Source organism: Lissotriton helveticus, chromosome 11, assembly GCF_964261635.1.
Source record: "Lissotriton helveticus chromosome 11, aLisHel1.1, whole genome shotgun sequence".
NCBI lineage: Eukaryota > Metazoa > Chordata > Amphibia > Caudata > Salamandridae > Lissotriton > Lissotriton helveticus.
In genome coordinates, this window is record NC_136072.1 from 837,523,118 (window position 1) to 837,543,454 (window position 20,337).

The 20,337-nt window shown below is 46.9% G+C and overlaps 1 protein-coding gene across 2 annotated transcripts in view; it reads left to right on the forward strand.

Annotated features, from left to right (window-relative positions):
* LRRC74B (leucine rich repeat containing 74B) overlaps positions 1-20,337 on the forward strand; it is a 432,482-nt gene that overhangs the window by 238,140 nt on the left and 174,005 nt on the right. For both annotated transcript variants that reach the window (XM_078665884.1, XM_078665885.1), the window contains exon 7: positions 15,508-15,623. In XM_078665884.1, the coding sequence (XP_078522010.1) occupies positions 15,508-15,623 (116 nt within the window). The remainder of the gene's footprint in view (positions 1-15,507; positions 15,624-20,337) is intronic.

Sequence of the window (20,337 nt, forward strand, 5' to 3'; positions counted from 1 at the left end):
AGATACATGTAATGATAAGAGTTTTGGACCAGTTAGTAGCCAAACCCAGTGAGTCCATAAGAGTTAAAAATTCCTGGAATAGTGTTTTTAGGCCCTTGGGAGTTCTTTATAACAAAACTCCACCATCCGCATAAAATAATAGACCTTGGACCTTGGTGATTAGGGCAGAGCCTAAACCGTTTATATATAACAAAAACAGCAGGGGCTAAAACATACCCCTGTCGTACCCCATCTAATTATAAAACCCTTTGTCTTCTCCAGGGGTGGACAACCCACTTAAAACCCCCCCCAAGCCCCAGAGAAGAAAAATAAAATGGTAATTGCTGAAAAGAGTGTCAGGATGGGGGCGGCCAAACGCGCACACTTTAAGCATTTCTAACATAGCTGGCTTAAGACAACTGGGTTAGAGCAAGCCAAAACCTCTAGAGCACTGTGGAGCGCAGAGTGAGGTCTCTCCCACCAATCCTAGCACAGCTCTTATGCTGATGAGAGCAGTGCCAGGACTGGCCAAGGGAGTTGCTGCATCCAGTTCCTGCCAAGAAGAGGTCTGGACTGGAGGACGTTGTGTTTGTGTAAGGTAAGCTTTTATAGATATATATTATTTGCATGCATGTTTTGAAAAATATTTTTTGAATGGCCGTCCTCCCTCCCCATAGATTCCAGCCACCACTGGGCTTCTCACCCAAGGGACCAAACCGAACTGAAGCAGAAAGGTCATAGTGAAGAGCTCTCAGGAACTGGACCAAGTTGTTAGGAATCCCCATGTCAATTAGTAGCTCCCGGAGCTTGGACTTCACCATGCTTTTGAAGGCACAGGACAAATCCAACAAAGCCAGACAAATGGAGCCCATCTTACTTAACAGCAGGTACAGGTTAAAACATTGCTCTGATGGGCCTAGTCAGTCACAGAATCCGTACTGAGCCAGTAGCCCCAACCCAGTCCAAGAGGAGAGCCCAAACCTTTCTAGCCACCAACTTAACGGCAGAGTCCAGAAACAAAATTGGCCCATAACAATCAGGGAACTGGAAATTGCCCTGAAACTGCTGTTACCTTGCTGCAGTTTTTTACCCAGCTGCTGACAAAGAGGATCGGAAGGGCATTCCAGCATTCTTGCTACCTTTCACGGCCCCCGCTTTGCGGGGGCCGTTCACGGACTCGTGGGGCAGAGCATTGTGACATTAAGGTACTGCGAGGCCCAGAAGGCATAGCGCCACACACCTGCTGCCTCTTCCCTCATCGGACACGCCCCCCCGGGAGGATTTTAAAACTGTAATAGTTTCCAGCAGCGCAGGACGAAGCACGGGGCTAAGCCCGGGCAAAGGGCGGGCTCTCTTAGGCCCTCCGAGGCCCGTAGGGTCTGGTCTGGGCCAGGACCTTTTGTTTTGTACTGTTCCAGGTGACTATATTGTATTATGTATAATCACGGGGGTCTTTAGTAACGGTAATTAGCACGTGTGTCATTATTATTTATTTGTGTTATTAGGGTATTTGGGTTGTACTCAGTTGTCAAGGTATTAATCTCCAGCCAAAGCTATGTGCACTCGTGAAACACGAAGCAAAGACGCGGCTGGTGCTCTAAAACTTACAGGCACTCTAGACAATTTCATTGTGCGCACTAATTCCTTAATTGATGAGGGTATCGCTCTCATGGAAAGAAGAGTGTCCCAGGATCTCGCTCAAGCGAGAAGGTCCTCATTAGGACCTATAGCCTTTGCACACACACCAATTAAAGCCCAATGTATTCTGGAACCCAACCCTTCCTCTACCCCCACATTAGTAGTCTCCCTTACCCCTTCTTCGGTCCCTATCTTAGCTACTGACCATCAAGACATGACACTCTCACAAAGGGGCATACTGAAGGGTGCTATTCCTAAACACACCCAACCAAATTGTAAGAATACTGGTGTTCGCACAATCATCTCTGATGAGGCAGGTGGAACAAACGGTTCCACCAGTACTAGTGGCGGGCCCGAGGAGAGGGGAGCTAATCTGGATGATATGGGTAATAATGTCGGGAGAATAGAGGTGCTCCATAAATCTCGCCCTCTATCGATGGGTATTCCCGACGATACAGCCTCAAACATTAGTTTGGAAAGTATCCTTGAGGCGAGTAGCCTGAATGAAACCGCAGAGGGTATAGAAGATCGGAAGGGTATATTTATGAGCTCCATATCTGATCTTATTAAGTCTTTACTTTCTCCTCTGGAGTCAAGATTACAGGGCATTGAACTCCAGCTTTAGACTTTAAACCGAGAGTTAAAAACCCGGCCTAATGTTCCCACCCAAAAAGCTTCAGGTACACTAACTTTGGCTGGATCAAAACCACCTCTATCCGCCAAACAGTCTATAGGGAAAAATCCCACCCCTAAAATATGCGCGCCCAAAACTCCTACCCTCAAGACCAATATAAATTGTAGCACTAAGTTGCCTCTTAATGTCCCCAGTAAATCGCAGGGGAAAGATGGTTCTATCATTCCTGTGTCGAAGCCCCGTACATCACCCCCCCGTGAATCCCAAGGCATGCAGGAATATTAGTTTACCACCTGACGCCTGCCCTTATGTTATAGTCCTAACAGGTGTTCCCGAACTTGCCCCCACAACATCAGAACCATTTTGGGCTTTAAAAAACAAAGTCTGCCACTGGTTAGATAGAAACCACCCTCTCCCACCCCACATCCATAGTAAAATGCTAATGGTGGAGAGAGCACCGTGGGTTGGTGAGAACAAAAAAAACATTCAGGGCGTCTGTGTGGTTGTGACATTTGGGGACCCACGTTCGGTGGAGCATATTTGTGCTGGGCCCCCTTGTAACAACAATTCTCCCATTTCAGCTAAACCCCTTTCCTATTTTTATATGGTTGCAGATCATCGCAGCAATAGGTGGAGCTGGTTGAGAGCCTCCAAGCATATGAGAGGGGGAATGAGAGGGGAGATATTGTTGGATCATAACACAAATCAGTGGGATGGGGGTGTTGATGAATGATGGAACATAGTACAAAGAGGAGCTGGTAGGTCCCCTTTTGGTGCTAATCAGTTTAATGGGGTATGGTTTGGTCATCATCAAAATCCCCTTCCAATACCCTGTTTCAATCGTTATAGTGGTCTGGAAGCAGTTGACTGACATTTAATATTCTCATCTGGCAATAATGATATGGGGGAGGTGGTAACTTCTCCATTGGTTGCTCCTGGAAGTGGTAGGGGGGAGCAAATGAACATGGAAACGATATATCGTAGTTTGGGTGAATCTGAACATAGCCTTATAGTCACAACCAAGGCATCTCCTGTACCCCTCACCCCGATTAACATTATTTCATGGAACATAGCAGGGCTTAGGAGAAACCTTGTCAACCCGGAATGGAGCAACTTTATTGATTCCTTTCAGGTTTGTATGTTTCAGGAAACTTGGTCCTTGTCCCCGCATTACAAAAATGGGTATTCCACCTATTTTGTTCCAGCAGTTTCCTCAGGGAAGGGACGCCCCTCTGGTGGTTTGCTCATCTGGGTGAAGGTTGATCTAAATTGTACTGTTACTACACATAAAGTTGATTCCAATGATATTTTGCATATTTCCCTGAAAAATCTATATAGGGGTATTGTTCATCTTTTTTGTGTTTATGCAAGAGGGGTCCAGGGTGCTCTAACCTCGCCGATAATTGAGCTACTGGATACTAAGCTTTTAGAATTACCACCTAGGTCCCATATCCTGGTGGGGGGTGATTTTAACTGTACATTTGAACCCTTGGATGATGAGGATGTACTGGGTTTGAGTTCTGAGGATTGGAGACAGACAATTCCCCCCTTAGTTCTGGCCCCTATTAAGAAATGGTCTGCCAGAGCAATCCAGTTGAATTCCCTCACTCTGGAGCACAACCTACGGGCTCTAAATGGTCGGACTATTTCCGATCGTGATGGGGCAATGACCTACAATAGGCTAGGCTGCCCATCACGAATGGACTACATTCTTTTAGATGTACAATCTTGGGCTAGCTTAGTAGATATGGAGGTTAGACAGACCTCAGACAGTGATCACAACCCATTATGTATGAAAATTAATTGGAGTAATGGATTTTGTAAAGAGTGGGGGGCCAGAGTTGATCACTAAGGAGGTCTTTCCCTCCAACTGTAACCGGAAACTAAGATGGGATGTGGTAAAATGTGAAGAGGGGAAAATTAATAGTATTAGGGAGTTAGTTACAGCAGAAACCCTTAGCCTCACAGCGGTGGAATTAACAGGTCCCCACTCTTCAGGGCCTAATTTGTTAGCCCAGTACAAAAACCTAACTGCTAAAATAGGAAAGTATTTTCTTAAAAACTCCCAGGGGCCCACTCGAGTGGATCCTAGACCTTCAAAGGCTAATCCATGGTATACATTGAACTGTAGAGCAAAGAAGAAGGCTATCACACTGGCCATTAAATCGAAAGACCCTATAGCAGTGAGATCAATCAATCAATCAATCAATCATGGCATTTATAGAGCGCACTACTCACCCAGAGGGTCTCAAGGCGCTAGGGGGGGGGTGGGGGGCCACTACTGCTCGAACAGCCAGGTCTTGAGCTTCTTCCTGAAGGAGAGGTGATCTTGGGTCATGCGGAGGTCGGTAGGGAGGGTGTTCCAGGTCTTGGCGGCCAGGTAGGAGAAGGACCTTCCTCCTGTTGTCGCTCTTCGGATGCGGGAGACGGCGGCGAGGGCGTGGTTGGTCGATCGGAGGTGGCGTTTGGGAGCGTAGAAGTTGAGGCGGTTGTTGAGGTAGCTCGGGCTAGAAAGGAGTACCGTAGCACTATAATCTTAGCCAAGAAAAATTGGGAGGAGGAGCATTGGCAACAGCTTAAGGTCGCTGTCTGTGGAAAGAACTCAACCGCTTTTTGGAAATTAATTAATGTCTTAGAGCGTAGGGGAGTTGACCCAATTTTAAACCACATTAATGAACAGCAATGGTATGCCCATTTTTTAAAATTGTACTGTGAGGATGGTGCCCAAGTCTCTTTAATACCACCACCCTTGGGTAACCAGAGCAACACCAGTTTGGATTTGGATAGCAAGGTGGACTTATTCACCCCGCAAGAAGTTAGAGATGCCATTTTAAAAATCCTTCCAGGTAAGGCAGCCGGTCCAGACGGTCTGCCTGGGGACCTATTATTACTTGACCCCAAAATTTGGGCTGATTATGTAGCATGCTTAATAAACCTAATCCAGCTAGGCCACCCCGTCCCGGAATCATGGAAAGGGGCGGAGGTGGTCACGATATACACAAAAGGTGATAGAGAGGACCCTGCCAACTACAGACCAATTAGTTTAATTGATACTATCCAAAAGGTAGTTGGCAGGGTCATTATAAATCGAGTGGAGACCTGGCTTGCGGACGAGGGTATTCTAACCCACTTCCAGGCCGGGTTCAGGCGGAAAGTTGGGGCAGTGGATCAGGTCGTCCGGTTTGTGCGGTCTACTGGAAGTCAATATTAATTACCAAAGGCAGCCTCTACTTGGCTTTCATTGACCTGAAAACTGCGTTCGATGTCATTCCACGCGCCAAACTATGGGAGGTTCTACTGGCCTTGGGGTTTCCTAGCTATTTGCTACAATTTGTTATTAAGCTACATGAGAATAACTACGCAAGGATACGGTGGGGGAGTCAGGGCCAATTGACAGGGAGGGTACCAGTCAACAGAGGGGTGTGGCAGGGATGTGTGATGGCCCCGACACTATTCTCCCTTTTTATTTGAAGGAGGATCCAGCGGATGCCTCTGTCCTTGCCGGGGAGAAAACCCCCACACTCCTCTTTGCGGACGATACCCTCCTGATGTCCAAGACACCCAAGGGTCTTCAAAAACTACTTGACCGTTTTTCCCTCTTTTGTAAAGATCGTGGGTTAACAGTAAACACATCTAAAACAAAGTTATTGGTTTTATCAACGCATAGAAAGGTTAGGAAGGCTCATCTTACACTATATGGGTCCCCCTTAGAAGTAGTGAGTGAATTTGACTATCTTGGGGTAAGATTGTCCAACAATATGAGCTGGGATTCCCATATATCAAAGATGGTATTAAATCTCAAAAGGGTCTCTGGAGCTATATTAAGGAACCAGCGCCTTTCCATTAGCAGACCGGTGGCCCCTGCGTTGGCAGTTTACGAGGGGAAGGCGTTAGCCTCGGCAGTCTACGGCTCCGAACTATGGGGTGCCGAGAACACCAAGGCCCTGGCTACTGCGGAGAATAAGTTCATTAGGGACTTAGTCTCACTCCCTGTCTCAACCCCCTTGTTACCACTATTTTTTGATATGGGTAAAAAATCAATTACAGATAAAGTCCAACTAAGGCCCCTGTTATACTGGGTACGCCTTAGAAGGACACAAGAACTAGCACAATATGCTCGAGTGTTGGATGAGTTAATTTCCCTAAATGTCGCAAATAAAATAAAGTGGCTAAACAAGCTCAAAACGCTGGTATTATCTCTAGGTTTGGGAGAGTCTTGGGTCTCACAATGCCCCCCGGTCAAACAAGTTGTTAAAAAACTTTATTGGGATTGAGTTGAGGCTAAGGTTAATTGTAACTCAAATCAGGGAACCCTGACGTCCAACTTTTTGGATCATAAATCCTCAAGGAAGCTAGAACCTTTTCTGGATTTTATCCAATTACCTAGAGATAGAACCTTGTTTTTGAAACTACGATATGGTATCCTGCCCCTTAAAAAATTTATGGTGGGGTGGAAGAGCAAGGGAGGGCATGACTTAAAATGTCCCGGCTTCCCATGTCCAGAGGAAACTCTTGGCCACTTTCTGTTTGCATGTACAGCTTATAAGCATGTTAGAGCTAAATGGTTGAAACCAGTATGTAGGGAATTGGGAGCGAAGGATCATAGATCAGCCCTGCATATTATGTCAACTAATACTGTCTCCATGTTTATCATCTGCGGGGTAGCCAAATATCTAGGGGGCGCTTGGTTAATTCGCTCAAGGTTGTTCGGCAATGTATAGTTCTCTTTTTAGAAAGAATGTACTGTTTTTAACTTTGTTTTTACCCTTGTTGTTCTGGATGGAATTGTATTATCGGATGGATTGTTTTATGTATTTTTAAATGTTTGTACTTTTATGATATATATCTATCGAATAAAGTATATGATAAGGAAATTGCCCTTTTTGAAGACAATAACAATAATGGTAAAATGCCAGGATTGTAGTTGGCCCAGTTGAAAACATACTCAACTGAGCATCAAAATTCATGCCATACTGCAGTGATGCAGGGCTCCCTGTTCCCCTTGGAATCAGACTACACCCATGGTAAAAATCCTGCGCAAGTGCCACATGGTGACCTTGCAACATGGTATCTCACATCTTGGTAGGGTTTAAGATACATGTAATGATAAGAGTTTTGGACCAGTTAGTAGCCAAACCCAGTGAGTCCATAAAAGTTAAAAATTCCTGGAATAGTGTTTTTAGGCCCTTGGGAGTTCTTTATAACAAAATTCCACCATCCGCATACAATAATATGGGAACCTTTTTGCCACCTAAAAAGGGGGCATCAGAGACCAGAGACCTTGGTGGTTAGGGCAGAGCCTAAACCATTTTTATAACAAAAACAGCAGGGGGCTAAAACATAACCCTGTCGTACCCCATCCAATTCTAAAACCCTTTGTCTTCTCCAGGGGTGGACACCCCACTTAAAACCCCCACAAAGCCCAAGAGAAGAAAAATAAAATGATAATTGCCAAACAGAGTGTCAGGATGGGGGTGGCCAAACACATGCACTTTAAGCATCTCTAACATCTTAAGACAGCTGGGTTGGAGCAAACCAAAACCTCTAGAGCATTGTGGAGCGCAGAGTGAGGTCTCTCCCACCAATCCTAGCACAGCTCTTATGCTGATAAGAGCAGTGCCAGGACTGGCCAAGGTAGTTGCTGCATCCAGTTCCTGCCGAAGAAGAGGTCTGGACTGGAGGACGTTGTGTTCGTGTAAGGTAAGCTTTTATAGATATATATTATTTGCATGCATGTTTTGAAAAATATTTTTTGCATGCCCGTCCTCCCTCCCCATAGATTCCAGGCCCCACTGGGCTTCTCACCCAAGGGACCAAACCGAACTGAAGCAGAAAGGTCATAGTGAAGAGCTCTCAGGAACTGGACCAAGTTCTTATGAATCCCCATGTCAATTAGTAGCTCCCGGAGCTTGGACTTCACCATGCTTTTGAAGGCACAAGACAAATCCAACAAAGCCAGACAAATGGAACCCATCTTACTTATTAGCAGGTAGAGGTTAAAACATTGCTCTGATGTGCCTAGTCAACCACAGAATCCGTACTGAGCCTGTAGCCCCAATCCAGTCCAAGAGGAGAGCCCAAACCTTTCTAGCCACCAACTTAACGGCAGAGCCCAGAAACAAAATTGGCCCATAACAATCTGGGGAATGGAAATTGCCCTTTTTGAAGACAATAACAATAATGGTAAAATGCCAGGATTGTAGTCGGCCCGTCCTGCAGAGGACATTAAAACTGTTACAGAGTAATGGGGCCCAGGAGCTTTTCTACTTGGGCTTTTAGCAAATGCATCCCTTACTTCTTCAACAGAAAATTACACTGGTAAGGGATAGACAACCTCTTCCTCAATAGCCCTGAAGAGTCATAGACTTTAAAAAAATGCTCAACCCAAGCTTCCTAACTTATAGTGGTGACAATGGAATTTGATTTTACCCCCACTATCGTGATTTTTCCTATGGCCACCCAGAAGGCTCTAGTATCATTCAACCTACAGGCCTTCATCAAATCTCCCCATGATTCATCCTGTCGTTCCTTCCGCTTAGCCCCTATCCCTTCCTTGTAGGCCTGCCTACAATTATGTACTTTCAGAGCATCCCTTTGGTTGACCTCATGCAGACTCTTAGAGGCCTTTCTGCAAGCCTGGTTAAACCATTTAAATGCAGCAGACCTTGACTTGTTGGATGTAGTCAGTAAGCCACTCACCACTAAACCTAGATAAAAATAACGAGGAGGCTTGAGACAAGCAAGAATCAAGGGTAGGTGGCCGAAGCATAATTTCTCTAGAATAGTAGCCATATCCACATTCCTCCACACCAAACACTACCCTTGCATCTTGGTTTCTAGGGACTAGAGGTCAAGATCAGCGGGTCTCCTTCCCTCTTTGGGATACATAGTTTCACACCCAGAGGGTTATGGTCACTATGAGATCTTTCATCTATTTTGGCTCTCATGACACAGGTGCCAAACTCCTGATTAGCAAAAATATAATCTATCAGTGTGGAACATTCCCCCCCCCTCAAAAGTTACCTTAGTTGGGTATAGGGGGGTCATGGATTTCAATAACATTCAGGAGATTGTTTAATAAGTAGAGAGTCTTGCTCCCCTTATCTCTGGATTGACTGTCACTCCTGATAGAAAGGCTATCAGACATAGTTTGGGTATCCTCCACTTGTGTTGACCCCAATTTCACATTAAAATCACCCCAAACAATAATATTATAGCCATTGTGCATGGATGCTAACGTTTCCTCAAGACCAAATATAAAATCAGACAGCACTTTAAGGTTGTTAATATGGTATGCCTCACAAAAACCATCATAACAATGTATACAATTGATAGACAAACTATTAGGCCATGTGGTTAAAAAGGCTTAATTTAAGCTGCTGTCAGAGGGAATTGGAGTGACTTTACAATCCAGCATGATCTTAACCCAGCAGGTTAGGCCCGCCTTGGCACGGCCAGCAGCGGAACAAGCTGTGAGGACAAAGTAGGAATGATAACCGCCCAAAACAACTTCCTCCTGAAATAAAGCAATATCATGCATATATATATATAAATATGTATATAAAGCACCTAGTCATCATAGGCCAATTTACTGGGGGTGTCTTCCACATTCCAAAAGAGGATATTCACGATATCCTTTGTGGTTCCCGTGGGGTTTGAGTATACTCGTTGGGTGGATTGATCCCCACTGTACTCTTAAGGGTGCTAATTTAGCCCGGGGTGGATGAATTAACAATAAAAAACCCGGGCTCCTTGGGGCAGCGGGAAGTTGACACATTATGGAGGCTGAGTAAATCATCCTCAGACAGGTCACCTAAAGGGGAGAAGCGGTTACAAACCGACACATCAAAGTGGGATGTCTACATATGGGATACACCCCTTTATATACAACAGGGAGTAGAGTGTGGCCTGCTTGCTAGGTTTCTATAAAAAAAACACGGGCAAGACTCTTGCTTCAATGGTTGATGGCTGGCACTGGGGGCCCAATCAGGTACCTAGCTGTCCTAGGATCCCTAAAGGCAGTGCTTAATTTGTAAAAAATTAAGTGCCAGGGCTCTCGTCAGGAGTCTACTGCAGCTTGCCCACAGATTGTCCCTGCCAGCACTATCAGCGATGGTAACAACTCAATTATTAACCATCACACTTCTATAAGTATGACAATTTGAACTATTTCAGGCCCCCAAAGCTATGAGTATGACTTGGGCGGCAGGTAATAGTCATTTTTTAAATATATATAATTAATACTTAACTGTTGTTGTGGGCATCTCTAATATGGTCATACAGCATCACCTTGTGGCAGTCTGTCACAAGCACTGGTGCTTACCATTAAGTGCCGGTGAAGAGCACCAGAAAGCACTGGGTCAAATTAAGCACAGCTTAAAGGTAATAATAATGCAGTCACCCTCAAACTCCTTCTGCATTTTCCCGAACCAACCAATGTGTTTTGCCATAGTAGTTGCAGGTGTAGACAGTCCTGGAATCTAGAGTTCCCCTTGACCCAATGGGTTGCTTTATTTATCAACTCTACAGTGGAATCACTAGTTCAAGGGAGCAGTTTAGGGACATCCACTAATATGGCCACATAGGACCAAGTGACTAGGGGAGGATCACATATAGAGACAAAAGCAAGTGCTGACCCTGCCGCTTTGACTGGTTGGAAGAATTTCTAGGTGGAGGGGTATCCAATGCAAAAATACTATGTGCTGATGTATTCAGCAGAGAATTACCCCAGTGTGACAGAAGCAACTGGGGCAGGTTGTGGGGCACTGCCTGTTACATTCACCAAGGACTGGACCCTCTCCTCTACCAGGGACTGCTCTGCCTTTGGCCAAGTGAGTCTCGGTCAAAGCTGTGTGGGGCAGGGCCAGGCGGTTTACTGCACTGCACCCACCCAATCCCTTCATCCCCTACTACCACCCCTTCTGCAAACCAAATCCGCTAGTTTAGCCTCAATTCACCCCAAATGGTCACACATCCCGACATTTTGCAATCGATAACATTCACAATTTTTTTCCCCAGTTGATTGAGCATGTCCTCAAGGGACTCTTTACAAGGGGGGTTGCCAGAATAAGTTGTGACCAAAGGGGCAGTAGATTTGGAGCCCTTACGAGTGTTAAAAGATTTTTTGTGAGCTAGGCCTTGTTTTCGCTTCTCCAGGGATGGCGGTATTAGATTGGCTCTATGGGCCAGAGGGAGCAAATAAGGGTTACAGTGACAAACACAATCCCCACAGTCCAACCCCACACAACTCACTTGGGTGTCTGAGGCAGGTTACAATAAAACTGACGAAAGACGTTTCTCTGCCAGGAAAATGTATTTATTAAGCAGACCCACCACCTTCTCAATGGAGCCATCAAGGGGGCCTGTTCTCTTTGCTGCACCCCCTTCCAAGATCGGGCCCTGTTTGCGCTCAACAATCATTAGTTCCCAGTAAATCCAAACAGAGGTACTAAACAAAATGGTGAAACAAAACCCTCTGTGAGCGCCAGCAAATGTCGGTAAGTACTTGCAGTTAGGCTGGGGGAGGGATCATGCGGGCACATGCATCAAGGTAAATTGCATTCGTAAACGGTGCGAATCGCAAAATTCGGCCGTTTGCGAATGCAATTTCCTTTTTTGGGTGCATCATGTTTTTTTTGTTTTTTCGCAATTTAAGGAATCGCAATTATGTTGCGATTTCTTAAATAGCGATTGCATTTAAGGAATTGCAATTTGCGAAATCGAAAACGGCAACAATGATGCATGTGCCCGTAAGAACCTAAAAAGAATAAGAAGGACTGCGCAGTACCTCGGGGAAAAAAATAAGGGGGGAGTCCCAGCTCAGCCTCTTCTAGGCTCTAATGGGCACAGAATGGGCCCACCCTTGTCCCGGGCTTTTGCCAGGCATGGCCCGCGCCAAGGGTTGTCAAGAGGTGATTTATAGCGATATGCGGCGGGGACCGATGGTGTCCTTGCCCCTCCTCTTGGGCAGCAAAGGCAGCTGGGACCTAGAGTAAAGTATGTGTTTGTATGGGTGGGTGGGTGTGAGTGTTCTAAATATACAAATTTCAAGGTGTGCTTAGGAGTGTGTATGTTCTAAGTATACTCATTTCAAGGTGTGAGTGTGTGTGTGTGTGTGCTCACACATCTCAGCACTTTAAGGTTGGTACTCACAAGCTCACTGAATATCTCAAGGTGGTGGAGGACAACTTCATGTAAGATTAACCCAGCCTTTTATCCATGCAAACCTTGTTTAATGAGGAGTAATTACTGATTTTCAAGTTAGCGATTTTGTGGAATTGGGCACACATCAACATAACTGCACTGTCTTTCTATTGTTACAACTTTTCCAATTCAAAATACAACACTAATATAAAAAAAAAAAGAATGTACTACCAATCGGCATCAAAGTCAGGAAAAATCATTATGTTTATTCAGTCAAGTTCGGGACATTCTAGTGATTGACATTTGTGATCAATTTCCAACACATCAATTATTGTAATAGCATTATCACAAAAAAGGTAGTAAATATAGGTGTCTATAATAGCTGGTGAGGGGCACCCTGTTCATTCCTTTTAAAGAAATAACATTGGTTCCTCCTGCTGAAATGACTTCAGGTCCATAGCACCTAGGCAGGAAACCCTCCTGAAAGGTTATAAGGTCATCATTAAAACCATATCGCATAATAATGATTTTAACATTAAAGCTTCATTTATGCCCTAATTTTGCTGTGAAAGCTACATTTTTCTCCACGTCACAAATTTAAGGATTGCATTGGGGGAGCACTCATGATAAAATACCACTTTTCAAACCACTTGAGAATAAGTGGCACCTGTGGTCTTTGAAGACAATGACTGACTCATGCATCTTTTAGATCCAACATCACCAACAAGTCTCCCCTGAAGAGGGCATGTGTTAGAACGACAATGCCTTCCATCTTGAAGAGATGCTAAACCAGGGTGTATTTCTGCACTGACATTTTTTTAAAACTAGACCCTTCTTCTCTCTGTGATATTTTCAATTATAGCCAACAAATCTGTGCGCTATGAGGAAATAACTCTTTGGCCAGAACAACATTTTTGCTGTGTGGCTATCGTCCCCTTTGGAGAACAATACTAGAAGATGATAGAAGGAAATTTTAACAAGAATTCTAGGATTATTTGCACACCCAAGAGGTCCTTCTGCTGGGCTTCCAACTGCGGTAGTCTCTCACAGAGAGGTATTGTAGTAAGAAGTGGAAACTTAAGGGAAAGTTCAGAACTTTAGGCTTTGGTGAAGTTAGATTTATCCTTGGTGATCCCTATGGTGGTGGAAGTTATCCAGCAGGGGTGAAGTGTCCTGTATAGAAGGACACCTATCTACCTGTTGTGTTCCTGCCACAAAGGGAGAATCATCTAAGAAAATCTGACCATAGCATTCTCTCTGGTAGATATGGGTGCCATTGATATCAGTGGGTATACCACTAGAATTTCCGCTGATACCCAGGGCCTAAGTTGTCCAAAGAGAAATGGCAGACTCACAAAGTAAAGGCTTAAAGAACTCTGCCTACTTACAGTAGTTTACATTTCTTTCTATTATGTAGCCACTCAGCAGGAAATAGGAGCTTGTTGAGAGGTGGAGGTGAAACTAGGGTTTATCCCTGTGATGTCTTTTATCAGTCAAATGGGTTGTGCCATGCCGGGCGAAAAGGGTGAAGCCCCTCTACTTCCAGTCCCCATCTTTACTGCATGTCACAAGTCACAACACCTTGAGAAAGAGAAGACAAACATTTGCCCACCACGACCAAAACATACTTTATTTTCTCCTTCACAACACCATGGGACTAAGGCAAAAACATTCATCAAATGCACTTGGATAGAAATACCATGTTTGCATTCCACAGACAGCATGGTGATTGTGCAGCCCCCTGACTTGCTTGCTCTGGATTTAAAAGACAATCAATGAAGATAAAGCCCATATGCTGAGCAGAAATGTGACATCGAAGGTACTTCTGTATCTGATAACTCCTTCAAGGGGATCAAACCAGGCCTTTCCTATCTCTATGAAGCTTCACTGTGTAAGAAGCAAGATGAAGTGGGGATGACTGCACCAAAATAGAAGAGGACGGGGAATCTCCAATTTCTTGCTCATCCCTTCTCTTTAGGAACCTTAAAATACACAACAATCTGCTGTCAACACCCTTCATTGAGCGTAAGATTCGTCCCAGGCGTGGGCCTGGACTGGTGCATGTAAGGCATGATAGCAGTAAATGACAGTGAGTAAATGTTGATAGACAAAGTCTCAAAGTTTTGGGATGCTGAGGAATATATGTGCTACAGGAATCAGTTTTTGGAAGCAATCTCAAAACCTTCCTGTTCAATACCTCTCTTATGGCTATGTAATTGTTACTGTTTCTTTATCTCTAATGTGCTGTCCGCTAGCGCCGGGAGACCTTCTCAGTGGTAGCTGTGCGCTTTACAAATGCCATGAATTGAATTGAATTGAAAATAGACCTTCATCAGCATTGAAAGTGAACAATCACCAAATCTACTGTACAAACTCTGTAAGATACACATAGATATAAGGAAAGGCCACATTTTTGCTTTATTCATTGAGCACAGCAGAAGCTTTATGTTTGTTAAGACCACAGATATTGAAACATTGAAACAACATGCTGTTCTTTGATTTCCTTATACATACTGCTCACTTTCATATGTGGCCCAAACCTTAAACCCAATACTTCATCATATTGATTTCAAGTCTATTGCATTTTGATGAAGCATATTGCGGCCTTTCTGTAGCTCCACTGTGGAAATGAACAAGACCACTTTATCATTAGCACATAGTGGTTATGTGCCCACCCCTAATTTGAGCAGAGAAATTGGAGCACTCGTTAATTTTTGTTCGGGATTACCAACATAAATATTAAATAAAAGTGTGTGGGATGCACACACCCTAAGCAGATACTTTTACTATTGAGAATTGGTTGTCAACCTTCAGCCATCAGTAATCACACATGGTGCAACCCAAAGCTTCATTTTTTCCCCTAGAAATTTACCCATTTAAGTTTAGCAGATGCAGAAAATGGTATCCAGGGGCTCACATTAGATCGACTTAGAAGCACTGAAATGCATCTGTTCAATGTTTACGCATCTGATGCTCTTTAGGAGATATACTGATCATCCTAACCCGGTGTGGGATCTCTAGCAGTTTTCAGCTATTCTCGTTGCTTGATTTGGGTAGCCTGTGTGTCATCTTTTCCTCCTCATGCACTTCCTCTTTCTTTTTTATCTTTTCAGGCGAACATATTCCTTCAGGTGTTGGATCTCTCCTACAACGGGTTGAGCAATGAGGGAGCTACTGTTTTAAGCGAGGCTTTAAAAGTCAACAATGTGCTGGAGGAACTTAATATCAGGTAGGAATTGTACTGCCTGACACCCAATCAGACAGCAGAGATAAAAAGACTGGTTACTGGAAGCTGGAAGCGAGTAAAGAAATATCACTGATTCATTTTGATTCCAACAGTGTGAGTCTGCTGAGTTTAATATAATTGACATATCTTTAAAATTATCAAATTGTATTGATGTGTATTGTTAGTTGTGGAATTGTGAGGCAACTAATACAGTGAAGAGGTGTAAGTGGCTGACTGCATCTCTTCAACGTCCCGTCCCATCACATCACTGGCTTCCTATGTTCTTTGAATTTATGGGTAATACAGTGAACTACAGAGCAGTTCATTGATGTTGTCCTCAATGAACTGAAGCAACGTCAAGAAGGGTTCTCCATAGTGAAGGGATGTTCAACATAGGGATTCTAGGCACATCGTGGTGCAGAGGAAGGAACAATAATGCTATTTCAATTGATAACATTAGAGTGTCTGTTGTAATATTCCAGCTCTGTATCTGATCACTCACCCTACCAGCTAAGAAACTCAGGGTTCTATTTTCTCAAGAGAGATGAGTGCAAAATACACAAAAACGAAATGAAACCCCACATTGTAGGCTGTTCAGATGCAAACCTGTTCCACAGGCCTCCTCCTATTGACTTTGTGGTTATAGTTGGGTGCACACTCTACTGATGTGCAGGAGTTACCTGCACATATCATAGTTAATTATTTTTTCATTGGTCTTTCAGATACCTGGTCCACCTGGGACCTACCCTCTGGTAGGACGTTTCAATCCTAACCTTTATAACAATCCCATGTGTTTGCATTTCAACACAAAACTCAGTATGGTCATGTTTAAGAAGTACTTTAGCTAGCAAGTATTTACTTCTCTCGAGCCCCTGTGCCCCCTCGCTTCCCCCGCCTCCCGTGTCCCCGCCATTTTACTGCCATTTTTGACCCCCTGTGCCCGCTTGCCCCTGTGCCCCCTCGCTCCCTCCCGCCTCCCGTGTCCCCGCCGTTTTCCCGCCGCTGCAGCCCCGCCCCCTGCCCCCCATTGGTCGCCCCGCTCCCACCTCCCAGCTGCTCCTCCCTCCCTCTGCCCACATACGGAGGCCGCACAGCAACCGCACAGCGGACGTGCACAGTGGGCGCGCCGCTGGCGCGCCAAAGGCAGGACTGTCTGCGCCCGTCCGCCTGGACCCCTGGACCCCGCGCCACCCACAACGCCAGACTGCACTACGACTCCAACACCCTCCACGCACTCAACACCGGACGAGACCACCCCTGCCACCGGACCACCCCAAAGTGCACCCAAGGGCACTTCACCTGCTGGAACTGCAGATTCACCAGCATCCAGCCCGCCAGACCACCAACCAGAGAACCCAACCACCTCCACTGCATCCTCCTCAACACCCGCTCCACCCGCAAGCACGCCATCGAACTCTGGGACCTCCTAGACTCCACCGCCCCCGACGTCGCCTTCCTGACGGAGACCTGGCTAAACGCCACCACAGCACCAGACATCGCCAAAGACATCCCACAGGGCTACAAGATCTCCCGCAGAGACCGCACCAACGGAGTTGGAGGGGGAATCGCCATCATCCACAAAGACACCCTCAGAGTCTCGACCAACACAGACGACACCCTCACCACTGCCGAGCACATGCACTTCCAGATCCACACCGACCCCAACACGACCCTCCGAGGAACACTTGTTTACAGAACACCTGGACCAAGACCACAGTTCAGCGACGCAATCACCGACCTCGTCAGCACCCACGCCCTCGCTTCCACGGACTACATCCTCTTTGGGGACCTGAACTTCCACCTCGAGAATAACAACAACTCCACTGCCCTGATAGACAACCTCGCCAACCTCGGACTCAAACAGCTCGTGACGACACCCACCCACGCCGCTGGACACACCCTGGACCCCATCTTCTCCACAAGCCCCAACGTCTCCTTCAACCACATCACCGAACCCCCTGGACCGACCACAGATGCGTCCACTTCACCTTCAGGAAACCTACCACACACCACCGCACCCAACAGCTGCCACGCCGCTGCTGGGGCAAGGTCACCAAGGACCAACTGACTACCACCCTCGCCCTGAGACCACCCGCCGATCCCACCGACCCCGACAGCGCCGCGACCAACCTCAAACAGTGGATCAACGATTGCGCCAACACCCTCGTCCCTCTCAAGACCTCCGCAACCAACCACACCAACAAGAAAGCCACCTGGTTCACCGAAGACCTCCGGATCACCAAGCGCACCTGTCAGAAGCTGGAGAAGAAATGGCTCCACGACCGAACACCAGATAGCCACACAGCCCACAAGAGCGCCACCCGCAAACACCACCAACTCATCAGGACCATCAAGAGGACGACCTTCAAGGACCGCCTTGACAACAACACACACAACTCCAAGGAGCTCTTCAGCATCGTGAAAGAACTCTCCGACCCCAGCTACAACACTAACGACAGACCACCATCACAAGACCTGTGCGACTCCCTGGTCACCTTCTTTCACCGCAAGATCCCCGACATCCACGACAGCTTCAACCCCGAGAACCCTGCACCCACCACCGAGTCCACCACCCCCGGGACCACTACCCGCACCAGCCGCCTGACCGCCTGGTCCAACGTCAGCGACGAAGACACCATCAAAACCATGAACTCCATCCACTCCGGATCCTCATCCGACCCCAGCCCTCACCACATCTTCAACAAAGCCAGCACAACCATCGCGCCCCACCTCCGGAAAACTATCAACAGCTCCTTCGAGACAGCAACCTTCCCGGAAAGCTGGAAGCACGCCGAGATCAACACCGTTCTGAAGAAACCCAAGGCAGACCCCAAGGACCTCAAGAGCTTCTGGCCCATCTCCCTGCTCCCGTTCCCGGCGAAAGTGACAGAGAAGATTGTCAACAAACAGCTAACCCGCTACCTTGAAGACAACAACATCCTGGACCCTTCCCAATCCGGTTTTTGCAGCAACCACAGCACCGAGACCGCCCTCATCGACGCCACTGACGACATCAGGATCCTAATGGACAAAGGAGAAACAGCCGCCCTCATCCTCCTGGACCTGTCAGCAGCCTTTGAAACAGTCTGACAGCGCACCCTATCAACACGCCTCCATGTCGCCGGAATTCAAGAGAAGGCCCTAGCCTGGACCACATCCTTCCTCTCCGGCAGAACCCAGAGCGTCCGCCTCCCACCCTTTCGCTCAAAAACCACCGAGATCATCTGCGGCGTCCCACAGGGATCCTCCCTCAGACCGACGCTGTTCAATATCTACATGGCACCGCTCGCCCACGTCGCACGTCAACATAACCTCAACATCATCTCCTACACCGACGACACCCAGCTGATCATATACCTCACTGAAGACCCCCACACCGACAAAGCCAACCTCCCCAGAGGAATGAAGGCCGTAGCCGACTGGATGAAGGACAGCAGACTAAGCTGAACTCAGACAAGACGGAGGTCCTCATTCTCAGACCCACCCCATCAGCCTGGGACGACTCTTGGTGGCCCACATCGCTTGGCACAGCCCCGGAACCCACAGACCACGCACGCAACCTGGGGGTCATCTTCGACTCCACCCTCTCCATGACCAGGCAAGTCAACGCCGTCTCTGCATCCTGCTTCAACACCCTCCGAATGCTCCGCAGGATCTTCAAGTGGATCCCTCCCGACACGAGAAAAACCGTCACCCAGGCCCTCGTCCCCAGCAGACTCGACTACGGGAACGCCCTCTACTCAGGAACAACAATCAAGCTCCTGAGACAACTACAACGAATCCAGAACGCCTCGGCACGTCTGATCCTCGACGTCCCCCTACGCAGCCACATCACACCCCACCTGAGAGGCCTACACTGGCTCCCCGTCAACAAGAGGATCACTTTCAAACTCCTCATCCACGTACACAAAGCACTGCACAACACCGGACCCACATACCTCAACAACCGTCTCAGCTTCCACATCCCCACCCGAAGCCTCCTCTCAGCAAACCTCGCCCTCGCCACAAATCCTCGTATCCGAAAAACCACCGCCTGCGGCAGAACCTTCCCCTACCTCACCGCCAAGACCTGGAACGCCCTCCCTACCAGCATACGACAGACTCAGGACCTGCTGGCCTTCAGAGGACTTCTCAAGACCTGGCTCTTCGATGAGTAGCGCCACCCCCCCCCCCCCCCCCTCACAGCGCCTTGAGACTCTCACGAGTATGTAGCGCACTTTAGAAATGCAATGATTGATTGATTGATAACTGAGAAACCATTTTTGTGCTTCGAGTTTTCTATTGGTTTTTTGGTCTGGCTAAGAGAGCTTTAGCTCTTCTCTGAACCGATGGTATGCCACTCCATGCACTGCTCCTGCACATACTACGCTTCTCGGTCCAAGACTCCTTTCACAGTCATTTTAGTGTTAGTCCATGTTGCTGATGATAATATGGCCTGCACACTATACAGGAGCCGGCTACGACATGTGCTTCATGTGCTTTCCAACAAACACAGACTGCATCCTGGCTGTCTTCCGCATTCCAGAGACATTCGGTTTTGGTGTTTGATTCTTTTGCTCTCCTTTTGACAGGCACTCTTGGTGGCTGCTTCTACCATCCCACCCCTAACCGCAGGCATGGTGGTTGCTTCCTGTGCCCCTTCCACCCTAACCAGGGACAGGGGAGGCTGTTGGGTGTCAGTGCCTGTGTGTATGTGTCTGCCTGTGCCTTGTGCACA